Source organism: Rhinatrema bivittatum, chromosome 17, assembly GCF_901001135.1.
Source record: "Rhinatrema bivittatum chromosome 17, aRhiBiv1.1, whole genome shotgun sequence".
Lineage (NCBI taxonomy): Eukaryota > Metazoa > Chordata > Amphibia > Gymnophiona > Rhinatrematidae > Rhinatrema > Rhinatrema bivittatum.
Genome location: NC_042631.1, coordinates 24,341,386 through 24,367,656, shown reverse-complemented (window position 1 = coordinate 24,367,656; position 26,271 = coordinate 24,341,386). Strand labels below are relative to the sequence as shown.

General features: G+C 41.4%; 1 protein-coding gene across 1 annotated transcript in view; it reads right to left on the bottom strand.

The window, feature by feature from the left end:
- LOC115079473 (protein inscuteable homolog) overlaps nucleotides 1-26,271 on the bottom strand; it is a 131,025-nt gene that overhangs the window by 3,328 nt on the left and 101,426 nt on the right. The window contains exons 9-10 of the mRNA XM_029583090.1: nucleotides 12,505-12,676; nucleotides 425-603 (exon numbers count right to left, since the gene is read on the bottom strand). Coding sequence (XP_029438950.1) covers nucleotides 425-603; nucleotides 12,505-12,676 — 351 coding nt within the window. The remainder of the gene's footprint in view (nucleotides 1-424; nucleotides 604-12,504; nucleotides 12,677-26,271) is intronic.

Here is a 26,271-nt window from a genome sequence, read left to right as displayed (position 1 = left end):
ATCAGATGTTGCATTATGAGAATGGAATGCAAACACAGGACTGGGCTCAGAAAAGAAACAAACACCATCAGCCAACAGGTTCATGAATATCTAATGATGCAAGTACCAAATTCTACATTTTTTTTTCTCATGGTATGGAAACTGAAATTGACAAGAAACATATATTGCATATATTTAATTAGCAACTGATGTAGATACTACCAGAAAGTGCTATAGCGATTGCACAAGGTAACCAGATAGCACCATGTCATATGAAGAAAAGAGATGAGCCACAGAGGTGGGCAGGTCAGAAGATTTAAAGATAGGACCATTAAAAATATGAGCTCTCCAAGGATACAACAGAAACATGACATTGTACAGCAGAGGAGAAAGGGGCATAAATCACATTTCCACTGGTTACCAGAACGCAGGGAAGGACACATACCTGGTCTCTGGAATACGGCGTGTCTACTCGTTGCACGTCGGAGCAGGCTGCAAGAAGAATTTTCACCGCATTCAACTGAAGCAGCATCTCGCAGGCCATCGTGTCAAAAAATGTGATATTGGCAAGTGCAGCGGAGGCTAGGAGGCAAACTTCTCCTGATGAGGATTCCTCACATAGCTCTAAGTAGAGAGAAAATATCCTGATTGCAATTTAAAACATATCAGTATGGTTATTTACTGCGTTATTGAAAACCCCTTCACAAATTAATTGTTGCTTCAGAGAGCAAGGCCAGGGTTTTACTCTTCCTCGTATCATTTCTTGCCATTCGTTGTTCTTCTCTGGGGTTTCAGCACGCAGAGTTGCTTTAGAGGAGGAATTTCCAAAAGAAATCTAGCTGGCTAAGTAAGGATTTAACCGGCTAGATTAAAACCTTTGAAAATCTACCCCCATTGAGCCACTAAATTTAGTGTCAATAGGAAATAGATTTAGACACTCAAGTTCTGAGCATTCCTGGAAGCAGGGTTAGGTCGGGAGACAGCTGGCAAGTGCTAAATTTTCAGCTTTTGCCAGCCAGTTTAAGTGGCTATCCCTGAGCAGACAGAAAGCAGGCTTAAATCCAGCTGGCATGTGCTTCCCTGATTTGCCAATAATCTCTCCTCCTGCCCTAAAGCCCATAAACTGAAACTCCTTGCTCGGTAGATACGTCCCTACCCTCCTGATCCTCTGTAAAGAAACTACAGCCTACTCTTTACCACTACCCCCAGACCTGTGCATAACCCTCCCCCTCCCCCCCCCCCCCCAAATCCCCCTGACACCCTTCTGCCTATCCCATTGCACGCACACATCCTCACAAGCAGGAAGAGATATGCTTATGTCCTCCCTGCTCCGGTGCCAAATTCTGAATGCTGTGCTGTGACTTCTTCCAACAGCATTTGAAATTCAGCACTGGAGAAGGAAGGAGATAAGAATATCTCTTCCTACTTCAACAACAGGAGTTCGAAAAGGTGAATGAAGTGGTAGACAAGACAATGGGCATCCACATAGCAGCTTCACTGACTGATGAAACTCAGGACAACCTACCAGGGGTGAAATAGGTGAAAGGCTAAGAAGAATTAAAGGGGATGATACTTGACTGCTTGACTGAGGTTTGAAAGGATCCCATTCTCTTCAGAATTGTGACCCAGGACCCCTAGCCTATCAATTAAGTTCAGAACCAGAGAATGCTCCAGCAAGGAAGTTGCTGAGTCCATCATGCAAGAGTAATTTCTGGAAATCTTGCTGACAGTGAGGTGGGATGGGTACGATGGCAAGCATTAACGCAACTAATTGATGTAGAAAATTTGCAAAAGGAATGTTTAACAATACTAAAAAGATATGTACATTTGTTTTCTACAAATAGCACATCTGAACTGACAAAAGGACATTTTCTGTTTGTTCCAAACGGAATTAATTGAAAATAGTCTTGCATGAAATACCCCAAAAGTTTCAGGTAAAAAAGCCCAAGGGATCCAAGCCTACCTGGCTGGGTTAAGCCAAGCCCAGCCCAACTGGGGCCTTCTCATATGCCTCTGACCCACCCAACCCCCCCCCCCCCCCCCCCCCCCCCCCCCCCCCCCCCCCCCCCCCCCCCCCCCCCCCACTGAGCCCCTCTTCCGCCATCCTTCACCATGGCACTGCTGGTGGGGTTTGGGACCCTAATCAGCGTTGATGCCTTTACTGACGGGCTTGAACAAAAAAAAAAAGATGAACCTTGTTCTGCAGGCCACTTCGGCCATGGGCAGGAAGAGTTGGGTGGACTGTGAAAAGCTGGTCCCCAGGGCAGATGAGACTCGCAGGCTGTACTTTAAGGATCCCTGTAGTTCAATAATAACCTTTGTACATTTTATAAATATCTGCCACCTTTACTCTTCTAAACGAACTTTAAGATCTCAAAGTGAAGGCTATCTTTTTGTTCCATCTCTGCAGAAAGCCTGTATGTGTAGAGCATTTGCAGCATCATGGCAGTAGAACAGCCTGCATTTAGAGAAACCAAGACAGAGGTAGGATATCTATGGTTCTGTAAACTGAGGAAAGCTTGGCTCTTCAGCCAAGCATTTTGCCACTTGAGTTCGCCTACTTTGTCAAACATGCCATTTAGTTTAAAGGCCTAGAGGGTGACATCCTAGGGATGTCTTTTAAGTGTTTAGCTTTTTTTATTTTATTAGTTGTTCAATTATGATATTTGCTGATGTTGCTTTTTTTTTTTTTTTTTTAAAGAGTATTTTTATTCCAGAGACAGCAATCAAAACAATCCACAGTAATAATTGAACAGCAACAATATCAGCATGCAGTAAAGAATAAAACAATACAATAAAGTCCATGTCTCTTGGCTTTTACATAATCTCCCATAATAGCTTCCAACAAATAAAAATAAAACCCCTAATCTATCACCCCATGTACTATCCCATGATTTACATGCTGGTCAGTGCCCATTCACTCAGCATTCATTCTCACAAAGAATATCAGGAGCGATTAACTAAACATATTCTGAAAGGGTTGTAACAGAGAGTCGCACATCTGCAGGTAGGGTATTGCAAAACTTAGACCTTAAATATAAAGATCTTTTTGCTTCTTCAGACTTTGATCTCTTTAAATGCTGAAAGTCATTGTAAAAATAATACCATTTACTGTTCCCAAGACGAAATGCTAGGGGAAGATTCACTCGCCCAGTGCGTCAGTGCAGCTTTTTATCAGGAGAGCAGCTAGATATAAATATCGCTCTTCTTCCGCAGTAAAAGTATCACCTTCTAAATCAAATCTAAGATGATAATCACTGTTGTCGACTGTATAGATTTCTCCACAGTCCTTTCCAATCTAGCTTCAATTTCTTGCCAAAATAGCTGCAGCTTCGTGCAACAAACAAACATATGTAGATATGAGCCCGGTGCAACAAAGAAACCAAACCTGTGCCCTCTGCTTCTATCAAGAAAAGCCCTGTGAATCAACTTGAACTGGGTTTCTCTGGTATAAATCAGAAGTTAATCACTGAATAGATAAATCATCATCAGTTTGCTCAATGCCCAGGTCCCCAGACTACTGTGGCTAATGTCCCAAAAATGGGGCTTCAGTATGGTTTCTGAACGTTTGATTATCACCAGGCTATCTTGTTGTCTTTGACAAGTGTACTTTTAAGACATCTATCAAATCTTCCACAGGGGATTTCACTGCATACTGCTTGCAAAGTGATTGGATAAAATATCTCGTCTGCAAGTAACCATAGATTGAGTGCTGGGGATATTCCACTTTTCCTGCAAACTTTAAAAGAAACCATTTCAGCCATTTCAGTACATAAAACAATCCCACACCCTAGTCAATCCCCTATCCTTCTAAAGATGAAAAATGCCAAATTCTTGGCCCGGGAGAAATAATTCATGATTGATGAATTGCACAAAATGTGACACAAGAGAGGACAACTTGAAGTGACTATGTAACCACCTCCAAAAGCGATCAGAACACATTGGCATATGTTGAGCATTCACAGTATATTTCAAGAACCACCGTTAATGGTAACATTGAGGGGCAGTAATATTAGGGATTACTTAGTACATGCACAAGCACGTATGCAGATAAGTCAAGATACTGTTGGACATTTTAAATGCGGTCAGTGTTGTCATTGCAACAATTGTATAGAGGGTCACATATGGCAAGACCCTGTATCGGGCTATAAAGTCACGAGGAAAACGCACACGACTTGCAATTCCAGCTACGTGATATATGCTTTATTGTGCAGTTGTCTTAAGGTATACATTGGAAGAACGACTCGAAATATGAAGATCAGATTAAACGAGCATAAATCCCGATTACAGACCCAGACCTTAACTGACCTGATAGTATCACACTGCGTCCAAAAGGAGCATTCATTTGCACAAATAAAGTGGACTATTGTAGACCAAGTAGTAACCACATCACGTGGTGGTGATCGTAAGCATTTGTTGGACTTGAGAGAAGCCTTTTGGATTTTTACGGACACGCAGTCTCCGAGAGGATTAAATGAAGAACTAGAGTGGAATACCTTAATTTAGTGTTGTGGTATAGAATTAGGCTTCTTATAGGATTTTTCTCTCAGTGATGATTAAAGTTCTTTTGATTTGAGTTGTGCCAGGAATAATAAAATGTAGTATAGATTTTGAGGGTAACATCCGTATGTACTACGTGATGACATCTTATGGCGCTCCTCAGGATTGGTTAAATTGTGAGCAGCAGGTATGAATAAAAGACTCGTGTCCACCTGGACTTTTAAATTAAAATGGTGACCATTTCGATGGCGGCTTAAGAAGAGAGGAAACGCCAAGCATTTCCAAACACCGAAAGAACATCTGTCCCCTGATGAAGAATCTCTGATTCGAAACAAGGCCCTGTTGGGACATCGATATGGATTTGATATAGGAAGATACAAGACAGATAAGTGACAGGAAAGTTTCTCCGTACAATGATTTGCTATTAGTAGACGAGATAATCTTGTCTCGGTGTTTTTTTGGGAATATTTCGGTGTTTTGTGAAGAAGATTTGATATAAAAACCCAAGTTGGGGAGATAGAGTTTTTACTTCACATCACTCATGATAAAAATTTAATCACGTTAAAAAATAGAAAAAATAATTCATGGATTGGAGGAGGTCGGTTTATGATTAAATTTGTTATACACCGTTGGATGTGGTGATATGAGATTGTATGAAACCTTCCTCTTCTTTCCCAAAAATTTGTTTGTGGATTAAAATCTGATCCTCAGTTTTTTCAATTAAGTATTGAGAGATATTTTTCCTCTTGAAGGTGCTAAAAGAACATATAAATAATTTAATAGAGGTGATATCTTGTTCATTAATCATTTTCACCAAGGCACATCTACCATGCATTGATAACGGCAGGTCATGCCATCGAGCTAAGAGCTTCTCTACTTTATCTATGGCATCTCCAATATTCAAATTATAAATGGTCAAATAAGTTGGAGACAGCTGCATTCCCAGATAGGTAAATTTTTCGAGCTCCTACGCAAAGGGAAAAGTGCCAGGCCATCTGTCCGGTCACGTTCTATCCAACGGGAAAGCTATAGATTTGGAATAATTGGTACTTAACCCTGAAAATAGCCCAAAGTGTGAAATTTATTATTTATTTATTTATTAACTTTTATTTACCGACATTCGTGAAGCACACTCAAAATAGCTGTCTGGGGATGGTTGATAAAAGGCAGTATGCCATCTGCAAAAATGCTGATTTTAAACATGGCCCTTATATGAAATACCTTGAAATCCATCCAGTGTCTTAGTTTTATTGCCAGAGGCTCCAAAACAAGCAAAAGCAATAAAGGGGATAATGGGCAACCCTGATGGGTGCCTCTACAAAGAGGGGAAAGAGTCAGACGGGTTTCCATTCACTAAAATTTGGGCACCAGGAAAGTCATATAATGCCTGGATACCTTGTAGAATGCTTTGTTATTGTATAGGGTATTTTGGATTTATATTATGTTCTTCTTGAGACCCACATTTAATAAGCTGGGGAGAGGAATGTTACCCAGGTAACTTTACTTGGTTATTTAGTGGAACATATCCCGGGAGGTGTTCCAATGAATATTTCCGGCAAAAATTACATAGGTAACTTTAGGACAGCTTTTTCTTCAACCAGATGAACCAGGCTAGTGCTGAAGTGGCCATGGTCTATGAATGCCCCTGCTGTGCCTTTTTTTCTGGTTACATTTTAGCTGGTTAACTTTTTTTTTTTTTTTTGACCCAGCTAAAATGTATCCACTTGGCGGTGGGAGAAATTTTAAACTCTGGGTTTGTCCAAGGAACGCCAAAAAGTGACTAGGAGAAACCATTTGAATATCAACCTCTGTGTATCTTATGATATTCACAAGATTGTAATTTTTTTTCTGCTGCTTACTGCCCCAAGCAAAAAATTTGGACCGGTGATCTATAAATAATGTAAGCAAATAAATAAATAATAAAAACAAAACTGGCCAAAACTGGCCTGGGCCCCACAGCTAAGAATCAGGTCCCATAGGACAGGAAAGAACCTTGGACCTTACCAAAAAATAAAAAGAAACAACATCTTATGGCTGACTTCTGATAGAGTCGAGGGTGAGGCAACACCCAGACCCATTTAAGAGAGGCAGAAAAACAATGTACAGGTAATCAGATTTTTTCACTAAAACTTAAATTATCATCTCCAATGGGTGCTTTGTAGTAACGTTAAGTGCACCCAATTCAGCTTTTCAACACTTCCCATTTTTGATCAGCTACAATGTGATAAGTACTACGCCAAACACCTAGTTAGTCATGACCCCAGGTTGTGCCACTTACTGAGTGATAATAAAGAAAAGTAGTGCTATATATCTGAAAATCTGAAATAGACTGGCATGTAGATAAACATGAATTGGTGAATGATTGGTGCAATGATTGCTAGTGTCTGCATATTAACTTCCTTACAGCATAGACCATTTCTTTCCTTTTACAAAATCCAGCGTTCAATATTGTAGGCACAGCTATTATTAACATAACCCTTTAAGTGCATTTTAATTTCTGTATGCTTTAATTTCACTAAAAGGTATGAGTCCACACGGCAAATTAATTTCAAAATGTTTTGAAAAATTGAATAAACGAGAAGAGCAATTCAATTATGCTGCAATGAATGATACAGGGCGATTGATGGCTGGTTAAAGAAAAGGTTTCCCAGAGTTGAAGTCATACTCTTTCTGGAGCCAAGGGAACCACAGTTCTTATGTAGCACAAGTGATTTCTCATAAAATGCAGAGTCAGAGCCAGCACTACCTATTAGGAAGCACAGATGGCTGCCTAGGGTCGTAAACTGCAGGGGGGGCTTCAACAAAACTCCATCATGAACCTCCAGGGCTGCTACCCATCATCCCACCTCCTTTCAGTGCCCCAACCCTATGGCAGCTTTGCAGTGGGGATGGCCCCGGGCCTCACTGCTATCTGGGTGCAGTTTGCAATGACATCGACATCACTCCCTCCCTGTGCCTGTAGACTGCGGCCCAGCACACACCCATATTCCCTTGGCCTCTTCTCACGGGTTTTCTATTTAAGTTTGAAATTTATGCAAAGCAGGAGGAGGGTGGTGCCACCCTGAGGACTGTGACCACACACTGGCTCACAGCCCCCACACACAAGAGAAGGAGGGAGGCAGTAATGCTGATGCCTCTACCACAGCCTGGTGCTCCTTTGATAGAGCAGGTCTGGACTGGTGGTGGAAGTTAAGTGTGATAGAATGGGGGCAGGTGCCATCCAACTTTGATGCTATCCAGTGTGGCAAAACATTTTGCCTCCATCTTCAATGCGATATAAATAGGGAGAACTATTTTCAGAGGAATTTGCCTGAGTAACTAAGCAATTGTCAGGGTGGATCTCTGTAGGTGAAAATTACCTTCCATTTAGCATGCTGTGTTTTCACAGTACAAATTTATTTATTTATTTATTTTTTAAGCTGTGGACAAGGGAGTGCACCTGGGTGCACAGTTTGGGAGAGGAAGGGAAAGTCCCGTGTGGATTTCATTCTCAAATCACTGGGCATACTCTCCCATGTGGATTTTGCACCTGCAGTTAAGTACATGCACGCTCCACAGGTTCTTTTGTATCTAAAATCTTTGCTGACCCAAATTTCAAACAGAAACTCCACAGGATGCTTCCCTTTGAAAATTAGCTTGCAGGTCCCTGCAGTTTAAAAATTATCCAGAGAGAAATCAAATTGTCTATTGGACTTTTCTATGTTTTGTAAGTTTTATATTTTTAAGGACGATCTTTGTATAACCACTTAGAAGTGCCAATAGTATGGTCTACAAATTTTATAAGTAAATAAATAAATAAATAAATAAATTATTTCATCATTGTCACTGTTTTTTTTTTATTTGTATTCTTCTATATATGCAAACTTTTTATGTTCTTTTATACCCTTACCTCATTATATGTTCATTAGAAATGGGGAAAAGAGAAGACTGATAAAGTCAGCCAGAAAATATTAAGGCCATTTTCAGAAATTGCCAAGCATCTGATTTAGGCATCTTAATTTTAGAGCTTAATTTAGAAAACTATTTTTAGCCTAAATTTTAGGCTGAAATATGGCCATCTAATGCCACCAGCATTCCAGGCAAAAAAAATAAAAAATGAAAAGTATGTGCCAGGAGATCCGCCAGCCCCTCTGTTCCCCTGCCTACCTCTGAACTGGATCTATCACTCAGAAAAACTCTCTAACCCCATTGGAAACCCCCCTTGCTGGAAATATCTGTATTCTAAACCCATGACGAAAGCCTAGAGGGCTTCACATTACGGCTAAAATGACTCCTGCTGTAGCTTTGGCTGCTGAGAAGGAGGGTGATTTGCTCTAAGGTTATAAAGATGACTCCATGAATCACTGGGGAGATTTCAAGCGGGGAAGTGAATACGAAACAGCAAGTGGCTGTATTCCCTAGGGCTGCAGGAGAGAAGAGGACAGATTGCCTTATCTCTCTGCCTGAGAGAGTGTGTGTGCTTTCTACATATGGGTTGGAGGAAGTTGCAAGAGGATCTTGGCAAGCAGTGCTCTGGGGACTTGCTTCCCCAGTTCAAAGGGAGGAGGAGGCTTACCTGGGAGTGCAATAACAATTATCTGTGGGAAAAATCGCACTTCAAGTTCCAGGTGGAGTCTTACGGGAGAGGAGGACCAAAGGGAGCAAGAGAGGTCCTAATTCCTGCACCTGTTACTCTAGCAGCCTGTCCTCTGCAGATTTTTCTCTGCTTACTGCTTGGGACTGTCCTATTGGTTTTTGTGAAAAATTGTTTTCTTGTATTTTTCTGTCTCTGTACTGCTGTCATTTTGGTTTCAATAAAAGAACATTTTGTTTTGTTTAGAAACTCAACTCACTGGGTGAACAGTTTTTTCATTAGGAGCTTCTGTGACATCCTCTGGGCCTTTCAGCTTTGCCGTTCCCAGATCTGGGTCTGCACTTAGGTTTTCCTCATCCCTGTAGCATCTGAAGGTGACCCCCTTGCCCGTTTTCGGAGAGTGCCATGAAAAAGGAGATTACAATAGCAAAAAAAGGGCAGGCCCGAGAGTGGTAACGTTCACGTGGTACTGTTTTTCATCCGCAGCACCCACTAGCTCTGAATTTTCAAAGGGAACTCTTTGGGAATTTGTAATTGAAAATTACAAATTAGCTTGTAGATCTGCAAGCAACCTGCAGTTTTTAGAAATGTCCCTCTAAATATGCAGTGCCAAAACACAGAGCAAATTAAAGAGTAAAGGGAGAAAGCTTGGCCAAACATCATTAAAAGGTCAGAATAAAGAACTAAGGGCAGAACATTTATTGAAAGAAAGAATAAAGAGTTAGTTTTGCGTCTGAGACTGTATTTTTTCTGTTCCTCAACTTCCTCCTTGTCCTTTGGACCTCCAGGTCAGCCAGATCTGACCCCACAGCTCTTTCATTTTTTTTATGGCAGACATGAGTCATATTAGCAAGCAGCCAGTGGCACAATACCACTTCCCTCTGATCTGCTCTTGCTGACCTTAAAAGTGCTTCAGAACTGGCCTGCTCCATTGCATTAAAGGCTCAGTCTTTTGCAAACTAATTAGCCCAATTCTGCATTTAATGCCGTTAAAGATAACACTGGTGGTCAGTCATATTGCACCACTTTTTGTGATATTGTAGGGTTGCCAGCTTTAACTCTTAATAGACTTTTATACCAGGATTGTAATGAAGTTATACAGAAAAGGAACATGGGTCATAAGGTCCTTTTCTGCTTCATATTTCTATCTAATCTTCCCATCCACTCAACTCTTCAGGTTTCACTTTCTATAAAATATGTCAAAGGCAAAGAGAAGAGCCCTGTGCAAATTCAAGCCTCTACCTGGCCTTCACTTGGTGCAGTCATTATCATCGGTAGGTTTAGAGGCAACGGCGGATTCCTTGCCCACTGCCTTGTCGTAATCCCAGGCTAAAGGAGCAAACCCCAACAGGAAATCAGGAGTGACGCCCTGAAGGCAGTTCAGTGTCAAACCTGATATTGTTTCAACATCCCCTGCAATACAGCGAGTACTAAACTCCTTTGGAGTCATGAAAGAAGGCTTTGATGCTTGGGCAATACAAATCATCTATAGCATCCTGGCTAGGCTTGTGCCCTGGAGAGTAAACTCAGGCCTTACTTCACGGAATAGACCCAACATTGGAGGCAACAGTGACTGGTTATAAGCCCCGGCTTGACTAGCGTAGATATAAGTGCCATGGAAAGTTTACAGTGGTGGGGAGAAATTCTCAGATCTCATTGGTTAGCTACCACCTGCCTCAAGCTGGGAAGTCTCTAGCAAGTAAGGTGCCGTCTCTCCACAGTCTACCTGCTTTACTGGGTGTGTAAAGTGGACTGTAGTTATGCCCCAGGTAAAACAAAAGAATAGGAAAGAACCAGCCCTCAAGTCTGAGTGCTGGAACATGAAAACTATGTCAACTAGATTGTCCGAAGACTTCAACAAATCAATGTAGCTTTTATCAAAGAAGAGCTGAAAAGAAAGACTCCAAATTGATACTCAATTGCTCTCCAGGAAACCTGGTTTGCATCAGCAGCTCCCTTAGGAAAATGGCCTAGTAGGTAAAAAGTCCTGAAGAAGCTAGGGAACTTGGAGCGAGCTTTGCTGTTAAAGATGCATCTTTCTGGATGATGGAAGCACTCGTTATTGGGATCAGAGAGAATCCTGGTACTGGGTCTAATGCCTCTATTTCTTATTGCATTACAATTTCTAACTTTAAACGTGGCTCAAAATAAATGCACAACTCAGCCAACGCCTAAGCAATTGTCTTGTATGTGACCTATACCTGAGAAAGATGTTCTGCTGGAACCAGGTTTTGATGGTTTGTTAGGGGTGTGCATCCACTTACATGAGAAATGTGACAAAACACTCATATCTAGTATCACAACAACTAAATGTTTCCCAAAATTATTTTCATCGACTCTTCATTGTGGCAAATATGTCTCAGCAATCTAAGCTTAAAATAAGCTTTAAAAATATTTTAATAGTGAGACTCGAATAAAAAATGAATCCTAGGCTCCATACTGAGTCCTTAAATGGTACCTGGTATAGTAAGTTTATTCAGGTTATATTTAACCAAATAGCAGATCACTTCAGTTTTCCTATATTCAAAATTAATTGATTTCTGCTTCATCCAGCTTTTAATCAAGTGAAACACTCTCAGCTATAAAAGGGAGGGTTGGATCACAGAGTAAAAATAACTGTAAGCATCAGGGTACATTCTAAATTTAATTCCTTGTCTATCCAACAGAAAGCAAAGGGCCCTTAGATAAATATTAAACTATGTTGCTGCTAACACAGACCCCTGAGATACCCCACAGGAAACTCCAAACAGTCTGAATAACCCTCAGCAAAATAGACTTCTTGGTTTCTTGCTCATAAATAAGAGCAAAACTAATCAATTGACTTTTTTTTTTAATTTAGTTTATTCCACTTAAAAGTCATTTACTTCTACTTAAATTCATTTTAAAATACATTTTTTCTGTGAATAGTAAAAATAAAACAAAACAAAAAAAATATATATATATATATTCATCAGCTCTAGGAATGAGATTATCTTAAGCTATAATGGACAGTTAAGTGGCATATGAGGAAAGTTAACTAAAAAAATACCCTATTCAAGCATTTCATGATTCTGATAGCCAATTCTGACTATTCTGGTGAAGAAAATCCACAATTTGAAGTGAGCAGCAACCATGCAAAATGCTGATTTCACAAAACCTGTGCCGTTCGCACAGTTCTGACAGCAAAACGTGGAAAAGTGGATATAGTACCTGTGGAAAAATAAGCATGGGGTTTGGACAACTACTTACAGTACTACACACCAAAAACAAGAAGCTAGCAATCCTAACCATAATCACCTTATAAAAACAGAGAGTGCATCTTTGTGTGGTTTAGTACATGTCATGGAATATGTGGCATCGTACATGAAAACAGTTGCTGCACTGAGGGTTGTCCTGCAGGTTTAAGAAACCATTTGCGAACTCTGCCAATGCAGCATATCAGGATCCAAATCCAGAATGTATTCTATACTTACTAACAAGAGCAGTAACTATCTCCTCCATATTCTCCAGGAAGCTGCTGAGATGTTGCGAGAAGGTGAGGTGTGGAGACGTGATTTGGGCAATCACAGCTGCTGCTTCTGCCCGAGTGGCTTCAGAATGAGAGCGGTCAGTAAGAATGTCGGCCAAACACAGGATTCCATCAACCTACATTACACAGGATAAATTGCAAGTTAGCAGTAATCTTTTAGCTTGTTGGCATGCACACTTTAAAAAAAAAAAATTCTTCACTCTCGCTTTATTTTCAAGTGTTGGTAGTTGGTGGGCTACTGGGCATAGATCAGTCTACCTCTGGTGATAGTTATTTTGCAAACGTAGAACCTGTAGTTGGCCAACAGGAAGCTGCTTTACCACTTACAAGTCAAATCTGATCAGCTTGCTATTAAAGTCACCATTTTTGTTTGTGTCTTACTGTATGGTAAAAACGCATTGGGTTTTAAAAGGATTATTTCAGGAGCTGACAAAAATAGTATAGGAAAAGCTATTGATGGAATATTTTAAAAATGTCTATTGAAGTCAAAAAACATATGTTAAAGCCCCCAAAAACAATTAATAGAAACATTTGCTAACCAAGCCACAAGAAAATTTGATAACATCGCCCAACATGCATTTAGAGTCATGCCCCATATCCCCATCAGAAACTTAAAGAAAGACGAATAATGTAAACTTCTTCATCTGTTAACATTTTTTCCACTGGTGAAGTCATTCAAGCATCTTCACTGCTGGGTCATCACCATTGTGTTTGCTCACCATAGGTCACTCAGAGGGAAGCTACAATGCTCAGAGGCTCCTGCTCCAATTGTAGACTTCTCAACTTACAATTTTTCAGAGAATTCATTCAAAGAATTTGTGCATTCTTTAAAATGTCACACTGTGTCCACCTTGCTAGAAATGCCTAATGATAGAAGGGCAAACTTTTAAGGGGCACACACTTTTCTACCTAGATTTTGCAAGGAAATAATGCCTGGTATATCTGAAGACACAATATATGGACTATTTTCCAATCCCACTCAAAACACATCTCTGGGAATGCCTCCCCTAAATGCAGTCAAAAGTACGTGCATAACTTTAGGTGGATTGAAGGAGGATAATTTCAGACAAGCCATTGTATGCTGGTAAATCACTATTGTCCAAGAAAATGGTTCTGAAAATTGTCATCTTAAGGATCTACATATTGGAACCCTAGAGCAGTGGTTCTCAACAGGTGTGTTGGGACTCACTAGTGTGTTGCGAGGTCATGGAAGGTGTGTCGGGACCACAGAGCCAGCAGAAGGCTGCTCTTTCCTCATCAGTCTGGGCAGGAGTTGGCTGATTTCTCCTTATTGGGTATGACAGGAAGCTGCTCTTTCTTCCTTCTCTCTTCCTGCCCAATGGGAGATTATTCCCTTCTCTTTCACCCAGATAAGAGCGAGATATCACCAACTCCTGTTCATATGGGCCCGACAGGGACACCAACTTTATCTTCCTTTGGCCTGGCCTGGTAGTGAGACTGATGATTCTCTTTTCATCCATGGGGCCTGGACGTGAAATTAGGAGCATGAGGGAGAGGGGGACGTTCTCTATAGATCCACTGCTGACTTCTGCTGCTGCTTCATCTTTCTCTCCTCAATGCTTCTTGCTCTCATCTGCTGCTGGTAAAATGGGAGGGAGACTCTGGATTGGACTGAAGGCTTATGCTGGCTGGGAGCCAGAAGGAGGGGGAAATGTGCTGGGCAGGAATGCTGGGTAGGAAGTGGAGGGGGAAAGGAGGTTGGGTTTGCTGGGTAGGCAGAGTTGGAGGACAGAGGGGCTGCTGGGCAGGAGGAGAGACGGAATTGGAGGGAGAAATAGAGGTGTGGGGCCTGCTGGGTTGGGGGAGAAGGGAGGTCAGGGGAGACTGAGCAGGAAAGGGTGGGAAAGAGGTGGTCAGAGGTATGCTGGGTAGGGAAAGGGAAAGGTAGGGAGAATTGAGCAGGGGAGAGAGGGAGCACAGGGGAGGAGAGGATGCAGGGGAAAATATTGGATAACGGATATGAGCATGTGAAGGGACTATTGAGTAGTTGGGAGAAGTGAAGGGGTGATGCAGGCATGGAGGGGAGTGATGGATACAAGAGCCATAACGTCAGTTTTGAAAATATACATTTGTTCTATCTTTGAACTTTGCTTAGTGTAGGAAGAAATATATTTCTGTTTCCAGTTTTGCACTGCATGCAGAGAAGGTCTTGGGTTTCCATTCCAGGTTTTGTTTCCACCTTTGTAATTTGTGATATTTTATTCCATATTAGGTGAAGGCAGTTCTGTCTGTATTCTGTATGTGTGTGACTGAGATGAGGTACTTTTCTAGCATGTAGGGATTTGTATCAGTCTTATTTGTTGTATTTTCTCAATATGATATTGCACTGGTGGTGAACTACTGCCTTTCCATGGGAAGGGCTATTGCTGTTTCATTTCTTGGAGTTAGTGCTGCTGCGGTATGGCAGGTTTGATAGACATGCACAGAGTGGAGTTTGTTTGTATTATTTTACAATGCACCTGGTAGTAGAGGGACTTTGTGATGTTTTTATTAAGATGAGACCAGAATCAGAATATCATTTTTGTATGGTGAGTTGTACAGGGAAATGTCTTGGTTCTGTTCTGCACCCATTGGGGCCGATGCAATAAAGTCGCGTAGAAAGCTGGTGCTGAACAGTCGGCGCCCTCTCTCTTAATGCAAGCATTGGGGGGGGGGGGGGGCACCATGCAATATTAAAATTAGGGTGGTCGCGTTAGCTTGCGCGACCCTAGCGCATCCTTGCTAACATGAACCCAATCTGTTTTCGTGACTGCTGTGCGCCGGTCACGAAAACAGACACATATAAACCCAGCGTCCGTTTTCGTGACCGGCATACGGCAGTAAGGGAAACAGACGCCGCGTTTAGCGGCGTCATTATACCTTACCGGTGGATAGCCACGAAAACTGATGCCGATAAACTCGGTGTTGGTTTTCATGACTACCGTTCACTGCTGATTTTATCAATGTCTGTTTTCGGGGCCTCTCCACCGGTAAGGAAAGCCGACACTGATAAACTCTGTGTTTGTTTTTAGCAGCGAACGGTAGTCACGAAAACCAATGCCGGGTTTATCGGTGTCTGTTTTTGTGGCTATCTGCTGATAAGGTAAACCGACGCTGATAAACTCGGTGTTGCTTTTCGTGATGGGTCCGACTTTCAGATTTTTTTTTTTTAGTTTTATTTCTTTTATTTTTCGATGGGCACATCTATATTAATAGATGACAGTTAAATGTGCACCGAGATGCACATTGTTTTCTTGCATCGGGAGTGAATGCCTAATAGCCTCATTCACATTATTTGCGTCTACCGCGTTAGAATTAAAGGCTTAGAATCATGCCCGCTGTTAGGTTTGGAAAACTTTATGGAGGACAGATCCATTAACAGCTGTTAGACTTGGGGAACATAAACCATTTACTTCTGGGAGCTGGAGGTGAACAGTAGTGAATTCATCTCCCCATTAGGATCTATCAGGTAAGTCTTCCAGTTGACCTAGATTGGCCACTGTCAGAGACTGATCACTGGTCGGACTATTAGAGCATTTCTTGTTTTCCTAGAATACTGATTAACGTATCTTTATGGAATACAGATTTAGCCTAGGGCACTGATTCCTAACCTTGTTTCCAGGATAGGCACAATGAATGTGGTGCATGATATATATCTGCAAGCACAGCCTCCATTGTAGGCAGATATATCGCATGCATAATCATTATTGATACCTGAAACCAGGTGATCTCCTGTGTTAAAGTCGAGAACCACCGGTTTAAACTGAGGTTATGCAAACTGAAGACAACCAGAATTTATTTTTTTTGGGGGGGGGGGGGGGGGGGCTTGTTCCTTGAAAATGAATGGTCTTGATCAGTATGGAATTTGACTATAATTATAAAATAAGAGCAGCTAAGGAGGTTTATTTCATTGAAGGAAATTATAAATATATACCATCAGTAACTACTTATCCATGCACATTTTAAGCATTTCCCCATTGTACCTAATTCAAACAGCTGATCCAGCATTGCCTAAGTACTAACTCTGTGTTGCCTCAGAAATATTTGTCACACCCACTTGTATTGAAATCCATTAAAACTAATATCTGTTAAATGGATACATTTGTTCCGGTTATTTTATTTTCAATTATGTCAAGATTGATTACAGTCAAGATAATCTAAGCAAAATGAGACAGAATCTTTTTTGATTAAAAATCCTGATGGCACCAATACTATAAAAATATGCTCTGATACTTATTTTCTTAGCTTAATTATTTCCATAAAGACAATTAGGACCTGATTTACTAAGTTTTATTTCCCATAGACACAGAATGAGAAAAGGAAAGACCGTAATAAATCAGATCATGAATCACTCAAAACAAGGCTTCTGAGAATGCAAATTGCAGATTGAGCCGGGGTTTACTAGAAACCAACAGATAAAAGAGGAACAAACACTGCCAGTCAAATTCAACAAGACTACGCAATACACTGACCAGTCATAAAAGGCAGAATATAAATCAAATTACTACAGTTACTATGAAGAGGCATTACTTTAAAAATATATGACATCCAAAGAAGAGATATATCGACTTGCCACCGCAGTTAAATATCCCAAACAATAAGGCAGGGTATTAATAGTCATCCGTCAAGAGGTTCAAGGGATATCAGAAAATCAGGATTCTCAACTAAGAGTCATTTCTTCTAATAATTTACTGCATAAAAATTTATATAATTCAAAACATTGTGATAGTAACTTTGATACTGGCACACGGGCACACATGTACATGTGTATGCCGGCTCGTGCCAAAGGGCGCGGCCATTTTATAACATACACATGGTATAAAACAGGCTGTATGTGCATACGTGTGTGCACAATTTTATATGGATGTGCACAAATGCTACCTCTACCGCATAAATGGGAGGTTTTCAGTAGACGTGCGCCGACATAATTACCAGTTGAACCAGTTTGCTCCCAGTTCACCCATTTAAGGGATCAGACTTCCTCTAGGAAACATCCGGGAACTGCGGCGACCCAAATGCGTCATGATGTCAACGATGGTCACGCCTCAGGGAATAGAGGCAATGGGGGGGTCAATGTACTAAGAACCGTGGTGAAATCAGCGCTAGTTGTCTACACTTATTTTTTTTAGCGCACGTGGCAAATTCAGGTGTCTCTGTGGGATGTAATAAGGGGGCGGCATGCAAATGAAATACATGCAGAAAATCTGCGCAAAACAAATACCCGAGTGCTGAAAGCCCTATGCAATAAACCGCGCATTAATGTGGTGACCTGTTTGAAAGCCTTTAAGACAGTAGTGAGTTAGTGGACTGGGACTGAAGGTGGGTGGAGCAATGTCTACCCCCTTCATGATCTGTCACCGACCCCCATGGGAGCTAATATGGCAGATGCTGGGAGAAATGCAGCAGAGGTTTGGAAGGGGCTAGAAAAGCATTCAGCATTTCTGACATGTGCCTGTTCCCTCTCCAACAGCTCTTCTGGCTTCTGTCACTTAATGTTTTGACCTCCAGACAGGCACTTACACAACTCCTGTCCTGACCCAGGCACTAACAAAACCTGCTTAAAAAAAAAGCTTGCACTAACACTAGCACAGCTCTCCTCATTGCCCATGAATAGTTAATTGCCTCTTTTGCATGGCATTAGAATGGACTCGCACTAAATCAGTGTGGCTTTTTGAGCCGGTTCGTGCGTGCGATCTTTCTGCCCTAACCGCATTAATGCATACACGCGTGAGATTAGCGCAGAAAAATGCGCGTAATACCACGTGCACAAACCCCCAGCAGGTGTACCGCAGCTTATTACATCAGCCCCATGGTGACTGTGGTGCTGGAAGAGGATTCTGAGGACTCTTCTTTACTGAATTTGGATACACAGAGGGAAAAGCATTTGGAAACCTCTGCGTGCTGGATACTTGGCTTTCCCCGGAGCTTCCAGAGGGTGAGTCACGGCCTCCCCTGATTAAATCCCCTGTAGTAACATTAGATTCCATTTTGGCAGGGCTGGTTCAGTTGGATTCTTGTATAGCTACTACTTCTAATGATGTTACTAGGCTTAATGAATCTATCAAAGCTTTGGCTAGGAAGCAGGATTTTGAACTTGCCAATATGAGAAGAAAGATTAAAGAGATGGATGAAGGTCTCAAGGAAGTTAAGTCAGCTAATGCTTCTTTACTTAAGTTTTTAATTCACAGGCGTATCTAAGGTCTTGCGAATCAGGCTAATCAATTAAATCTTTGAAGCAAAGCTTGATGGAAGAAAGCTCATTGTGTAGTTCTTGATAGTTTTGCCTCCCTCGCTGATGATAATTCCAAAAAAAAAAAAAAACCCAAACCCTTGAAGCTGATCAAATACTACTGTATAGGCTGTGAATGCAGCTCATGGCCGCACCCCGATTAATGCGTAAAGAGGCATGAAGCAGCAGGTTATTGTGCAAACCCCACTCTACTAGTACTGAAAATAACCTCTTCCAGGTTCCATCTCCTCACCACCACCCCTATGCACACACGAGTGTCCCTCGTTAAGCCATGGCCCCCCCCCCCCCCCCCCGACATTGTGGAACTAGAAAATGCACAGAGAGGAGCAACAAAACGGGGATTTTCCAGAGCATTTACGTGCCCAAGACAGGGGTTTCATGTACGTAAATGGGAAATTGCCTGTGCAAGTGAAAGTAAGCGCTGAAGTGCGTACTTTTTATGCACACTAGAAAGAGGCGCACCTAGCGGTGGAGTTAGGGCCAGCAAACCATTTTATGTGCGTGCTTTCGGTTTCCCAAAGGGTCCTGCATAAATTCACGCCAAGATGTTTATGCCCGCTCCCAAGCAGGCGAAAATGTGGGCGTGTAGGCCGGCCTTGGGCTGCACGTGCACCTGCTGTTTTTCAAAGCGGACTTAAGTGCATGTCCACCTTGTAAATTCGGGCTGAAGACTGTGTGCTTCCTACACGTGAACCTTATCCCGACATGGCCCTGATGAAATTTAACTTAGTAGGTTCTCAAAGAGTTAAATGGTTTCCACGGAGACACTGTATATTAGGAGGGAAAATTTGATATCCATTCATTGCAGGACATACCAGAGATTTTATTTTTTTTTAACGTGATGAGGTACTTGCATATTCTAAAAGCTGCTTTGGAGCTCTTTCAATGCTTGCAGAATGCAGTTATGCTAAATATTATCTATTGTGCTATTTGGAAATAAAAGACTAGGATGAATATGCATTTGTGTCAAGACTGTGTATGGGGGAAAATCGAGGTAAAATTGGGTTTTTTCTCACCCGAGAGCCTTGCAGATTCCCCTCCCATCCCCCAGTAAAGAACCTCTAAGGCCGTGCATAGACTGACACAGCACAACAAAGCTACACAAAGAAAGTTCCAGAAAGCATTACATTTATGTGTGTTTGGAAATTTAAGCATTGCTCTGGACATAGAACGAAATGATGTGTCAGAGCACCTCTGACGACCAGATGTGAATGACGACAGAGGCAGCTGCTGTCATAGTGGGCTTACGGCATGAAAGAGAAGGTCACAGTCACACTGAAATGGCCTGACATTCAATTTGTTTATGAACAAAATGTCTTTCAGATACTTCGGAAGCAAGCAGTAGTCCACAATATGCATTGTACGTCCTCATCGCTCTCCCAGGAAGGGGGGAGGCAGGCTGGACTTTTCATAACTAACCTGTGATTCTGCCATTCATGATGGCTAGTCAGACCTGGATTTTGGCCCCTGTCGTGTGCATGCTTTCAACTTGCTCTAACAAAAAGCAAAGACTGCAGGTCCATCCACTCCAATGCGGCAAAACCAGTGCTTTCTAAGTGTCTCTCTCTCCCTCCGATGACCTGGAATCCTTCTGGTAATGATGTTCTAGAAATGCGTGCACTCATTTGTGATCAGTGAACATAAATCGTGTATCTAATGGGCAACCACTTATGAATTATTAGAATTATGCCACATGCTGTAACAATGCCATTTTATTTAAAAGGAGATTACATCAAAATTTCAATGCAGCTGTTTCAGCCCCTGTCTCTCTTCCATACTGTGTGTGGACCGCATCTAAAAACGGGCTTCGGTACCGCCCACCACCGGAACTTCTAAGTACCCAGGCAATACATTTTAAAAAGACAAGAGAACAATCTAATAAAAGCATTTTTATCATCCAAAAAGAAACTGCTGTTCAAAGCATTTATATAATTAGCTTTCACTGAAAGGCATGCTGGACTGCTGCCCTGTCTTTTTTTTTTTTTATTTATTTTTATTCTAGTTAAGTAATCAGTTAAATGTCAGATCTGGGAATACAAGAAATAAAAGGTCGACTGGGAAATACAAACAAAGCGATTTCATGAGCACAGTAGGATTGTGGAACAGAAGACATTCCTGAGGAACCCAGATACAAGTACAATCTGCTTTATAAGTACTTTTCTGTATTCACTTTTGATTTTTTTTTTTTTTTTTAATATTGACTCCTGGAAAGCCTGCACTTTGGTTTTAAAAGGCCTTGGCCCTGAAGTTTCACTGTAACTTGTTAAGTTCGTTGTAAGTTCCTCTCTTGCTCTCCCAAGTTCGCCGTAAATTTGTTTTAAAATTTTTAAAATTGTTTTTAACTTGTTTCACTGTAACTTGTTAAGTTCGCTGTAAACCGATATGATGTACTCACGAATACCGGTATAAAAAAAAACCCCCACATAAATAAATAAATAAATAAATAGTGCTAAAAGTTTGTTCCCATTTTGCGACCTTAGGAGAAATGCTTAGTTACATGGGTGACAATGAGGGGGATTCAGCTTTGATGTGTTCTTAGCTTCAGTCCCCAGATCCCCTCGAACAGATCTAGTTTTTCAGGCCAGATTCCACAGACTGAACACACACACAACAATATCGATGTAACGATGTGGAGGACAGCCTGCAGCATGGACCTACGCGGGGGCCAAGAGGACCAGAGCTGGGAACCTTTATTTAAAGTCAAATAGGAGCATAGAAAGTGGAAGCTTTAAAGTGTTACATTGCAGCCTTGTGTGCTGTGACGTGCAAGGGTATAGGAATGCAGATCAGGGAGCTGCTGCTATTAAAGCCTGTTTAGGAGGAAGGGGTTTTTGCTTTTGAGACCTGGGGTATTGCAACTTGGAGAACTATTTGGGTTAAATTTCCCCTGTAAATGTGTGGTCAAGCTGCAAGGGGTCAGATATTTTTTTTTGACCCTTCCCCCAACACATGACTAATTTTATAACCCAGAGGCGAGTGCTTGATGCCCCATTAAATTCTTTCTCTCCTATTCCAACAGCTCTGTTAGGAGAATGACACTGCCTACATTTTTAACTTTGTAGCTGTGCATAGTTGCTGTTAGGCCTCTTTTTTTTCTTTTTCTTGTACTTCTCCCCTCTTCTTTGTATGGCCCGATATTTGTGAGCTAATGAGAATTGCACTTGTTTTCCTTGTATTTTGTTATTTCTAAACTATTGCTGTATTCTGTACAAGAGTTATTTCTTGATTGTATTGTGAAAGCTATAAATAAAAAAATAAAATAAAAAGATTAATTTAGCACTGCCTGACATGGAATAACTGGATTAAACAGATGATGCTTTGTTTACAAACTATGGGGGTCATTTTTCAAAATGCGATAAGGCGTTTCCACATGCGTTAAGGGCTTATCGCATGCGAAAAGCCAACGCATGCGATAGGCCCTTACCGCATGCAAAAATGTGTTTACCGCATGCGATCGCACCATATCGTATGGTGCGATGCAAATTCCGAAAATAGGAGGAGTTAGGGGCAGAGAGTGGGCTGGGTTAGCCTGTCTGCAAAGAGCTATCGCACAGCTGTAAAGCCAATTTTAACTACACCTCTTTCGATTGCGTTAGGCTGTGTGATAGCTGCCGTGATTAGGTTTCATCGCCATTTGTGATGTCTCCCGTAAGTCTGATTTCAGCTGAATTGACACAGAGAGAGAGAGAGAGAGAGAGAGAGAGAGAGACTGGCCATAATATCATGGCCCATAGGCAGGTATTTGTATCCCTATGGTAGGACCACCTAGTAACTCGAGGTGGGGATTAGGTAAGAGTGTAGGGGGTTAGGCGCCACTTTGACATTGTACATGACACCTACGAACAGAACAGTGGTCTCTTGTGAAGATTTGCTGGCCTTCGGAGTGAGGAAACTCACTCCAAGATGAGATTTGGGCAAGGTTCTCGCAACCTAGCTTGATGGACTCTCTACCTGGGTAACATCAAGCTAGGTTGAGAGAACCTTGCCCAAATCTCATCTTGAAGTGAGTTTCCTCACTCCGAAGGCCAGCAAATTTTCACAAGAGACCACTGTTCTGTTCGTAGGTGTCATGTACAATGTCAAAGTGGCGCCTAACCCCCTACACTCTTACCTAATCCCCACCTCGAGTTACTAGGTGGTCCTACCATAGGGATACAAATACCTGCCTATGGGCCATGATATTATGGCCAGTCTCTCTCTCTCTCTCTCTCTCTCTCTCTCTCTCTCTCTCTCTCTCCCTCTCCTTCCTTCCTTCCTCTCTGGGATCATTATAAATGGTCCCCCAGTGGTTGAATGCAGGAAATACAACAGGTCTGGCACTTATCACAGAATCTGAAATGGTATTGCAATTTGTGCTAACTTAGCTCTTCGCGATAAATGCTATATTAGCATAAAACATGCCCCTTTTGCTATTGCATGCGGTACTTACCGCATTCTGATAAATCCACCCCTAAGTTACCAAACCATTATGGCACCTGTATAAATTGATATATTTTAGCATCATTATTTTTATGTGCCTTACTGTAAACTGTTGTGACGGTATCCATCTTAACAACAGTATAGAAAAAAAGATTTAAAATAAAATAAATAAATAAAAATCACAATCAAATATTGCAACTTTCTTGGCCATTTCTGTTGAAAAGATTGGACATCAATGCTTTGTATATGGTTAGTACAATGGGATGAATTGACTTTCTCTCCCAGCTCCCATTTTTCATTACTAACAAAGTACAGGGTATGCCAAAGTAGAAACACTCAAGTCACAGTTTCTTCCTGTGATTGATACACATTTCCAGTGTCAACAAGAACCAGACTTACTCTCTTGAAAAAAAAAAATAGCACAGCAATGTTAATTATTTTTGGTATTTATCCAAACAATCATAGCCAAATAGGCAAATGAAAGATGAAGTAAAAACAGACAGTCACTGCTGTCAAGGACAACATGTTCAAGCCCCAGTCTTTCTCAAGTAGACACTCCAAGTCCGTGACAACTTTTTCAGAAAGAGACCCCAGGATACCAACCCTTCTACCTAGATTTCAAGCCACATTCTGCAAAAATAAATCTGCCACAGCAGCCTCAATCTTTCCAGCTCCCATGATAGGGCTCTCTCAGTAATTCAACCTGATTTCCCCAACAGTTCATAGGTCAGTAGTAGGGATGTGCATTTGGATGATCCATATGTGAAAAACACAACAAATGAGTCCATTTTTTGTTTGGTTCATTGCAACTCAACCAAAACATCAACTCATCTGAAAATTTTCAAATCACTCTGACCCACCCCTGGGTTAGTAGAAGTATAGGAGTAGGTTTTTCAAAAAATACGCGCACGCATCCATATGCACACGCTACCCAGCGAGTGCACATGGATGCAACATTTTATAACATGCGATGCATCGGGGCCTTCCCCGGTTCCCTTCCAGTCTGCTCCAATTAAGCAGCAGATGGGGAGGGAACTTCCCAAACCCCCTACACTAACCTCCTTTCCCCTCCCCTTATCCTGCCCTCCCCCATCCCTATCATAGCTACCCCTATTTTTTTTATTTTACCTTTTGCTCCTGCAAAGGAGCAGGAGCAAGTTGCGCATGCCAGCACAGCGGCAAATGACCACTCTACCTGGCGCCTCTAGCACTACCCCGGACTACCCCCTCTTAAAGCCCCGGCACTTACACACATCCCGGGATTTACACACGTGGCTGGGCTCGTTTGAAAATTGGTCCAGCGCGCGTAAGGCCCGGTCACGCGCGTGGGATTTACATGCTCCGGTCTTTTAAAATCTCCCCCCCAAAATGTGTAGTTTTAGATTCTGGACTCTTCTTTCAAAATGGTAAAAAATAAATTTGCATAAACATTAACAGGATGCACATCTTAGCTATTTGCACATTTTTTGCTACATGTGCAATTGTGTTAGTCTTGTGCACTTATCCGAAAATAAGCATGCAATTCAGACTCCCATTCATATATTTATTTTGCTTAGTAACATCTTATGTAACAGTAAATGATAGCAGATAATGACCAAAATAGTGAATCCAGTCTGCCCAGCAAGTTGTTTAGGGTAGTAAATGCCACCCCATATAGGTTACCCCCATACCTTCTGTTAAGAGTAAACACCAGCAAAACATAACAATAGTTAAAAATGAAACCCAGCATAAACACCAACAAATCACCCCTCGAGCATCCAGGGTTGTTTTCAGATGTTCATATGCCCAAGTTGAAAATCTCTTTTCAAAAATTTGTGGACAGAACTATTTTAGATTCCAAAAAAACATGATTAATTCCAAAGGCAGAATCATAGAACTTCTTGAATTAAAAAAACAAGTGCTACGCTTCTACATTTTTTGGGATATAACAAAGTATTTGATAAAGAACATTATTATTAAGCCTTTAGCAAATGCTATATATTTCAGCGGTACGGCCTACACAAAAATGGCTGACTAGAATTTGTTATAAGAAGGTAAGTTTTAGACATGAGTTAATTCTGATGGCCCTACACAAAAGGAAACACTGGCAATGCTGTATCGCATTTTAGCAAAAAAGAAAATACAAAAACATGGAGCCAGGATAGGTACAGTAGTCAAGTCTTTCAGTGCTCTGCAATACCCATCAACCTCTCCTTCAGCCCTGAATGGGACTCGTCTAGACACGCCACCCTTGCTTTTCTTGAATTTCTTGTCAATTGCCAAGCAACACTTAGCAATGCACTTTCTCCCTCTAGCTCTTTCCAGCCCTGGTAATGTTGACACCTATTTTCACATGTCCCAGGGCCCTGTATATATATATATATATATATATATATATATATATAAAATAAAATAAAACATGTTATAAATAAATGAGAAATCAAGAAGAGAGGACGAAGTGGCTTGGGAAGCTCGTTTTCTCTTACCTACAGTAGCGAGGGATCTGACCAGAAACATTTTCAGAGTTACCCCATACAGTCTCCCATAGTCTTGTAAAGTTCCCATGGTGACTTCATTTCACTCAGTGACATGGGCTCATATCCACTATGTACGGCCTGATTTTATGATATTATATAATCCGATATTAGCCTTGGAATGGCACATGGAGTGACCAGTTCTGGGGAAAAAAGCCCCAATATTTGGCCATATAAAATGCTTGAATATGCCCATGGTCAATAAACTGAATAAAGATTTTTAGCCATAGAGTAAAAATGCCTTTTTGTGTATTACAACCTATTGTTACTCATTAGCATTACATTACATATCACTATATATTCTTGTCCATGAAACTCTCTCTCGGGAAGTGCACACCGGCAGCCAGTCGGCACGTGCAGATTACTTCTGCATATCTTTATCTCTTCATATGGGTTCCACTAATATTTGTGTCCTGTATTGACTCTGTCCCAATGATTTTTCTGTATCCTGTGTAGTCTCTGTTATACTTCTGCTATGTCCTGTATGCTCTCTGTTCCTACAAAGATCTCTGTTTTGCCATAGAGGATT